General features: G+C 43.2%; 1 protein-coding gene across 3 annotated transcripts in view; it reads left to right on the plus strand.

Moving 5' to 3' along the window:
- Positions 1–8,715, plus strand: part of LOC144791966 (cytosolic purine 5'-nucleotidase-like) — a 409,269-nt gene extending 400,554 nt beyond the window's left edge. For all 3 annotated transcript variants that reach the window (XM_078666825.1, XM_078666826.1, XM_078666824.1), the window contains exon 18: positions 6,082–8,715. In XM_078666825.1, coding sequence (XP_078522951.1) covers positions 6,082–6,126 — 45 coding nt within the window. In that variant the 3' untranslated portion in view covers positions 6,127–8,715. The remainder of the gene's footprint in view (positions 1–6,081) is intronic.
- The last annotated feature ends 225 nt before the right edge of the window (positions 8,716–8,940 follow it).

Genomic DNA, 8,940 nt, shown 5'->3' on the forward strand with positions numbered 1-8,940 from the left:
CATGTAGGATACAAATTTGCTCTCTATCATCCTTGAGGAGAATATATCATCCATCAAGACCATACTGATTTGACTATTCTCCTGAAATCCGACTTCTAGTTGCCAATACTGAAAATGAGGTTACGTTTTGCATAAATATGCAAATGTACTACTTTAAATAAAATGTTTTGGGTCTTCCAGAGCCATGAAACCAAGCAAGCATGTTGGAGGCCTAAGGGCACTTCAGATTAGTAAGCAAACATAATTTGATTATAAAATATAATAGTACACACATTATGCAGATTGAGATATATAATGTTGAAATACATAAAAATACATGATAAGGTTTTCACACCAGTGTGCACGGCTTCAAGCTTAGGCTTCTGAGTGCTGATAAGCTGTGCATCTGCTCTGTGCATCTGCTCTGGTATCATTCACAATAAGACTTTCCATATTTAGGACTAAAAGGGAAATTCGTACTCAACCATAACTGCAAAATGATATTAACCTTGCCAATGCCCCCCAACCCCTCAATGTTAATTAGACTTTAGATGTAGTATCCACTGTCATAAATGTTCTCTACTGTAAACATCTATGTCTGAGGCATATGAGCTGTATATCATATGCATTTGCATAGATCGCCAACTAGTGTTGGGTCCGTATGTTTGTACTTTGTTCTTCTTCGAAGAATTCTTTCCAGTCACAAGGTAGGTGACTCCTCCTTTTGGTGACAGTGCGTATGGGCATCGACTCCATTGTTAGATTGTTTTTTTCTGCCATCAGGTTCGGATGTGAATTGTTGCGCTCCGGTTCAGCACACCTTCAACGCACAATCCACTACCCTCTACGGTATTGTTTATCGATCGCGTTTCCCATTCTCCACGTATCATTTGCTCTCAAAAACCTTTGATCGGAACAGTCGTGGAAGGCCATAGGACCTACCCGCGCCGGGATCGGTAGCAGCTGATCCAACGGACTCCATTCAAGTTATGTCCAGGGTGTCAGGCTAAGTTTCCGCGCACCGACTTGTACGAGGTGTGCAACCTTTGCCTATCCCCGGAACACAACAAGAAAGACTGCGAAGCGTGTCGGTCGTTTCGGTCAAAAAAAATTCTCTGTGATCGTCAGGCTCAATGTCACGAGATGTACCAACCAAGCGGTTCTGCGCCGGACCTCCTCAACGACGAGTCCGAACACGAAGAAACACAAGCGCAGGAAGCCGAAATGGAACAAGAACAAATCTCTGTGTCCGAAGCAGACTCCGATGCCGGAGAACTCACACCGGGACAACGGATCGTGAGTAAAGACACTTCCTTCCCATTCCTTTATAAAAAGGCTCCGGTCTCTCCTCTGCGTCCAAGCCAAGGTTGGCACAGAGAAAAGTTTTCGAGTGCCCCACCTTCGGGCTCGGCACCAAAACAAAAACAACAGCCTTTGGGCTCGGGGTCTACCCGTCCCCATGCCAGTGCGGACCCGAAACCTACGCGTTGAACGCAAAACACCTTCTGGATTCTGTGCCACCATTGCATAAACCTAAATCTTCGGAGCCGAAACCTTCAGAGTCGAAACGTTCGACGCCAAAACCAAAATCAAAAGAAAATACTGCAACTACAGAGCCTCGGACCGATAATCCACCTTCGGATCCAAAACAGAAAGAGATCGTTATTAACCCAGAATCTGGACATATTCATGCCAAACTTACAGAGAAAAGGAAAATGGGCCTACCAGAAGAATACTACATTCCTCTAAAGGAGAAAAATGTGGGCACTAACCCTTTTTCACCATATATCCCACCTTCTTCATCCACTGATCCAAATTTACTGATTACACCTACACCACCATCACCTGACCTACAGGATACAGGGGAAGGGGATGGGGATATGGATGACTATGCACCACAAGATGCACCACAGGTTCCTGATCCATGGGATCATTATAATGTCCCTCGACCAGATAATGACCCTGACCTATATCCATCCAGGCCTTCGCCCCCAAATGACAACATTGGGTACTTTGAGCTCCTTAATAGGGCCACACAATATCATAGAGTAGAGCTTCATGAAGAAAGTGTGGAGGAGGATTTTTTGTTGGAGACACTGAGTTCATCTCAAAGGGCTACACACACATTACCAATGTTAAAGGCGATGTTCACACAGACTGAGGATATCTTTAAAGACCCTGTAAGAGCTAGGATCATCACTCCGATAGTGGAGAAAAAATACAAAGCCGCACCTAATGACCCTGTGTATATCAAAGGCCAGTTACCCTTAGACTCTGTGGTCGTTTCCAATGCTCGTAAGAGATCTAACTCTCAAAGAACAGGGGACGCCCCCTCCTCCTAATAAGGAGTCCAAATTATTAGATGCTTCAGAAAAAAGGATAGCTTGACAAGTGGCTAATAATTGGTGCTTTGCCAAGGCCCAAGCATTGTTGGCAAGATATGATAATGCTCATTATGACAAACTCGAAAAGCTCATTGAATTCCTACTGGATGAGCATAAGACTGAAGCCAGTGACCTCATTCAAGAAGGTAAATTAATAACTAATACCTCTAGCAGGTGTGCGAGAGCTCAGGCAGATACAGCAGCTCGGGCAGTAAACACCAGTGTACTACTCCGGAGACATGCTTGGCTAAGGTTTTCAGAGTTCAACCTACAAGCCTCTATCTTAATAAACCTTTTGATAAAGAACATCTCTTTGGCCCAGCTTTTGATGTATCACTAGAAAAGATGAAAAAAGATACCAAAGTTGCTAAGTCCATTGGGGCCTTACAATCACCTTCTAATAGGCGTTCCTTTCATCGCTGATTTTATAGGGGCGGCTCCAAAAATGTATCTATAGAGAATCCCTCCTCCTCTTACAAGGGCAACAATCAGTCACCCTCTTCAAGAGGTTATTTTAGAGGAGGATATAGAGGAAACAACGGCAATGGAAAAGTCAGAGGTAATTCAACACGCACCTCTCCTGCATACAACAAGCAGTGCCTTATTTCCCCTACCCCCGATCATTCCACTCCTGTCGGGGGACGTCTTTCACAATTTCTACCCATTTGGAATACGATTACATCAGACAAATGGGTTCTACAAATTATCCAATCTGGTTATTGCCTGGACCTTACAAGCACTCCACTGAATATTCCTCCAAGGTCATACCTCATGTCACAAGAACATCTCACCCTTCTAAAGCAAGAGGTTCTTTCTTTGTTGCAAAAGGAGGCAATAGAACCAGTCCCTTAACAATACCAAGGAGCAGGAGTGTACTCCCTCTACTTCCTAGTTCCCAAAAAGGACAGCTCTCAGAGGCCCATATTGGACCTCAGAGAACCAAATCTATACATTCAGTCGGACCATTTTCATATGGTAACACTTCAACAAGTGGTTCCTCTCCTTCAGCAAGATGACTTTCTATCCACTCTGGATTTAAAGGACACTTACTTTCATATTCTAATACACACTGTGCACCACACATACCTCAGAGTGACAACTGCTCCCAGGGTTTTCACAAAATGTTTGGCAGTAGTCGCAGCCCACCTGAGAAGACAACATGTTCACGTCTTCCCATACTTAGACGACTGGTCCCTTAAAGGCCAGCTTGCACAACAGCTGTCTACGCCACACACAAAAGCCTGTGCAACTGTTTCACCAACTAGGATTCACAGTAAATCAGGCCAAATCCCATTTCCAACAATCCATGTCTCAAGACTATCTAGGAGCTACTTTAGACACACAAAAAGCTATAGCATTCCCAACTCCAGCCAAAATCAGGAATATTCAAAACCTGATGTCTCAGTTCCAGCCTCAACACTCCTTACCAGCTCGAGTGTTCATGCAATTACTGGAAATGATGGCATCTTGCATTTTCATAGTTCTGAGGCGCCCCCTTCAGGAATGCTTAGTACATCAGTGTAACCAGGCTCAAGGTAAGTTATCAAATCTAGTGTTGGTTGACTGCCACACCCATCGCTCTCTGCAGTGGTGGAACACACAAAACCTTTTGAAAGGGCGCCCCTTCAGCGACCCGGTTCCAAAGATAGTACTGACAGCAGATGCATCACTGACAGGTTGGGGAGCGCATCTCCACACCCATGCAATTCAAGGCATGTGGAGCTTCCAACAAAAACATCTTCATATAAATCATCTAGAAGAACTGTTAGCGATTTTTCTGGCTTTTAAAGCATTTCAAGCTCAGCTAGTAGGCAAGACTGTGCTAATTCGTACAGACAACTTGACAGCCATGTACTACATTCAAAAACAGGGGAGGACAAGCTCCTTCTAACTGTCCTACCTAGCCCAGGGAATCTGGAGGTGGGCCATTCATCACAAAATCTATCTCCTAGCAGAACACCTCCCAGGAGTAGACAATCAGATGGCAGATCTGCTAAGTTGTCAGAAACAGCAAATCCACGAATGGGAACTGCATCCTCAAGTTCTCCTCCCATTCTTTCAAATTTGGGGATTCCCAGACATAGACCTGTACACCACACACCTAAATGCAACATGCCCAAACTTCACGTCCAGGTATCCACACCCATTGTCCAAAGACAATGCACTATGGATGAACTGGTCAGGGATATTTGCTTCCGTTTTTCTGCCTCTCCCACTAATTCCATTAGTGGTTCGGAAACTCAAACAAGCGTCCCTGATACTAATCCTAGTTGCTCCCACATTGGTACGTCAACTATGGTTCATAACCCTATTGGAACTCTCGGTAGTTCCTCATCAAAAACTACGTCTTACACCCAATCACCTCACACAGAGCCAGCCATTGAGACATAAGATACCCAGACCCCAGTCAACTCAATCTGGCTATCTGGCACCTGAAGTCTTAGAGTTTGGTTATCTTAAACTACCGCCAGAATGTATGAATATTATCAAGAAAGTTAGACGTCCTACCACAAGAGCCTGCCATGCAGCAAAGTGGAAGCAGTTTTTGATTTACTGTAATAACAACCACATCAACCCGTTTGATGCTTCTGTCCAAAACATTATATCCTATTTGTTACATCTACAACGTTCCAATTTAGCATACATGTACTTACGTTTACATCTTGCTGCTATAGCTGCATACTTCCCAAATAGACAACATCTATCTCTTTTTAGACTACCTGTCATTAAAGGGTTCATGGAGGAACTCAAAATACTTTTTTCCCTGAGACGTCCACCTGCTCCAGTGTGGAATTTCAACATTGTTCTCACCAGACTAATGGGTCCCCCCTTTGAACTATTGCACAGATGTGAAGTGCAATTTCTCACATGTAAAGTTGCTTTCCTAGTTGCTATCACATCACTCAGCAGAGTGGGCGAATTTCAGGCGTTAACTATAGAAGAACCCTTTTTATAAATGCATAAAAACAAAGTAGTTCTTCGGACCAATTCTAAATTTCTTCCTAAAGTCACTTCTGTTTTTCCTATCAATCTGTTGAGTTGCCTGTGTTCTTCTTCAACCAGATTCAGTGACAGTATGTGCACTACACACATTAGGTGTAAAAAGAGCATTACTTAATTACATTAAAAGGACAAAACCTTTCCATACCACAAATCAGCTTTTTGTCACTTTTGCTGCGGGAAAAGAATCTAACATTGGAGTCGATGCCCATGCGCGCTGTCACCGAAAGGAGGAGCCACCTACCTTGTGACTGGAAATACTTCTTCAAAGAAAAACAAAGTGCAAACATCCGGACCCAACACTAGATGGTGATCTATGCAAAAGCATATGACTTTACAGCTCTATATGGCAAGAACAGATGCATACTGGGTAAGTAGCGTTTTCTTTTCATGTGCTATCTAAAACTAGTAGTGCGCAGCATTTTGCATTAAAGGAGATGCGAGACACCAGCTGATGAAGTGCATGGCCCTGCGACACACGGGGCTATGACGAAGCTAGGAAGAGAAATGTTAGTACTTTTCTTCACAGCTGACAACCTAACCTGCCGTAGTAGCAAATACCTCCTTTCGTCTTCCAGTTATATCTCTGCCAAAAGCCCCCATACGGAACATTCGTAGTAAGAGTTTTACAGAGGTCATATATTCCAGCTGTAATTCATTTTGATGTATCATACGTATTGGCATCCTGTAACTAACGGAAACCATTGTGTTCCTCTAGAAACTTCGAGAGATCTTCAAGGAGGGAGGTGAAGACGAAGACTGAATATGTACCTTCTCAAAGCGTCGAGACAACTCAACACTGGACCTGGACCATCATTGGCTCTGACTCAGACCAGACTCATGGAATGGGAGATACCTCACAATATGAAAACCCTAAACCTTTCAGAGAATTGGGATGCTCAGCAAACTGACAGCAGTACTTCACAGTTTTGCACAGACCTGGCAGTTAAACTGGAAACTGCACCAATGGCGCGGTGAACGGCATTGCAAATGTGGCAGACAGCTAGGAGACCCACCTCCAAGTAATGAAGCCAGCGGAGTGCTCTGGTCGGTTCAGGCGCAGAGATAGAGCTCTCATGAGGAAACAGTCATTCTGCAGGTGTAGAAGGAAGGGACAATACTGAACATCAAGGCAGCAGTGAACACTCTCAGGATGCCTAACACAGTTGTGTGCCTATGCAGGGAATGCAGTATTTAGGTGTGGACAGACTCATATGCTTCTGGTCTTTATGTTTTTTGCTCAGCTCATCCTTTGGATGTGTGATATGGATAAGTGCTGTGCAGAGCTGAACTCCCCACCCACTTACAAAAGTGCAGTTGCTATCCATGGCGTAGTGGAGAGAGAAGCAAGTTATATCCTTCTTTGAAAAGAGTTCACATATTAAACCCTGGGTGGATTAAAGGGGATCTATGGTGCATTCAGTACATGGTCTGCATTTGTTCTGCTTGTGCTCTCCTTTCCAGTTCTTTTTGATTGCTTCCTCAGATTTTGTAGGTCCTCTTTGAAGTCACTTCATTTACAGGTGCATGGACTGGCAAATTCCCTGCAGTGCTTCATGATTCTGCTTTGCTTCCTGATCAGTTTACTTTGGGATTTGTTTTGGGCCGAACAATATGTCGATTACACTTCATGTTAGGGGACTTTTCCTGCAAACACAAGACCATATGGTGCTGCCTGGTTCCGGACAGCCACCAGTAGATAATTCACTTGATTGCAACCACAGAAAAGAGATTCATATAACCATTTGCCAATCACAGAACTGAAAAGGACTTTAAGTGAGGAGAGGAAGAAAGTTCCAAGTGTACTCTAAAATAGATAGTATGAATCAGATGTTTAATAGGCTTACATACAAAAAATGAATTATGGCCAATTGTCTGTCTCGAAATTCAGATGACCATGCTAAAGTCCACTGACTCTAGTTTGTGAGAATCCCAGAACAATAATGGGTGCCCAGATTCGGAAAACTCAGCTCTGTGAAATATCGCAAGTAGACTAACGCATATAGATAATCACCCTACTTTATTGTAAAAATTGGTGATAACTGCAAATGCAAGACGTATGCCTTGGTAGCACCCATGTGTAAAAAGGGTGAAGCCCATCTCTTCAGCAGCTTCTAGGTAATGACTAGGCTACAGCATATTTCATCAAGAAGGCTCACTCTGTCTTCATTGACCTGAACTGTTGCCCTGGAGACCAAACTAGGAGTGGCCCGTCCTTCCATGGCACACCTAGGGATTGGTTATAGCCTCAGTGGCCGTTGTGCAGACCTACATTAACCAAATGTGGTTGTTGCAAACAGCTTTTAGATCCCCCACATGCATCCCTGTTCTAGCGTAAAAGACGACCAAGAGTTGCAGGGACCCTGGTGAGATTGGAGGTACTTGAACAAATAAGTTTCACTCACAGAGCACAGGGAGGTGGGTGACATTGGGAGAGGAAGGGATGTTGAGGCTGTGGTTTGCACTATAAGTTCAGCATTTGCTTTCCACTGCTGGTCCCTGGCACATTGTTAGTCCAAGGAGTGGGAGGGGGTTATTTGATGTGAATCTAAACTGGACTGGTATGATTGTACAAGTAAAATACAGGCACATTGCAGGTTAATTAGCATTTTTTTTTATAATCAACACCTGCAACGACAGAATATTGGTGGACTACATCCAAGGTGTCAGTCGTTGTTTGACACCACTGCTCAGCAGAGATACATAAATTCTTATGTAGATGTTAAGCAAAAAGATAAAGAATGTAGTGCAACAGGATGGTGCACCCACAAAAAGGTCCAAAATTCCTTTTGTATATTCGTTATTTTCTTTATTGAGATTATATTTTCTTTCCTTTAAAACACAACCAAAGTTGCAGTCAACGCGTTTCGTTCAGCTAAACTAAACTTCATCAGGGCTTATTTGTGAGTTTATGACAAGAAGTCTTTTTTCAGAAAACTTCACAAAGAGTCCATTCAAACGTATGCCAACTTACTTGTTTGTAGCACCATTTTCATCCAATCAAACCTTGGTGAGACAGTTGTTACCCAATCACAACAACTGAATCCGTGTCTCTTGTTTCATCCTCATATTCTTCCTCAGGTCGCGACCAGCAAAATCAGAGGAAGGGATGTTGACGCTGTGGTTTGCACTATAAGTTCAGCATCTGTTTGCCACTGCTGGCACCTGTTAGGCCAAGGTGTGGGAGGGGGTTATTTGCTGTGAATGTAAACTGGACTGGCATGTTTGTACAAGTAAAATACAGCCACATATCAGGGTAATTTGCATTTTGTTTCCACAAAAGTTTGCAGCAGCCATTATACAGCTGATTTTTACAAGCAATTCCATATTAAAATATGCAACAGCTTCTGAACTTCACCTCTTCACTGATCCCCACCACTTGTAATTAAAGTTCAGAAATATTTATTTGCCATCACCTAAGCTAACACGTGGCATCTTCAACTGAGTTCTGACTTTTAATCACTAGTCAGTAAAAAAAAGTGATAGTTTAAGGTTCCAAAGTCCCATAAAATGATATAATTCCGCTGGATAACAAAGCCAGTACTGATTGAAGGTGTCACTTCTGAATAGTACTACT

Source organism: Lissotriton helveticus, chromosome 11 (assembly GCF_964261635.1).
Source record: "Lissotriton helveticus chromosome 11, aLisHel1.1, whole genome shotgun sequence".
Taxonomy (NCBI): domain Eukaryota; kingdom Metazoa; phylum Chordata; class Amphibia; order Caudata; family Salamandridae; genus Lissotriton; species Lissotriton helveticus.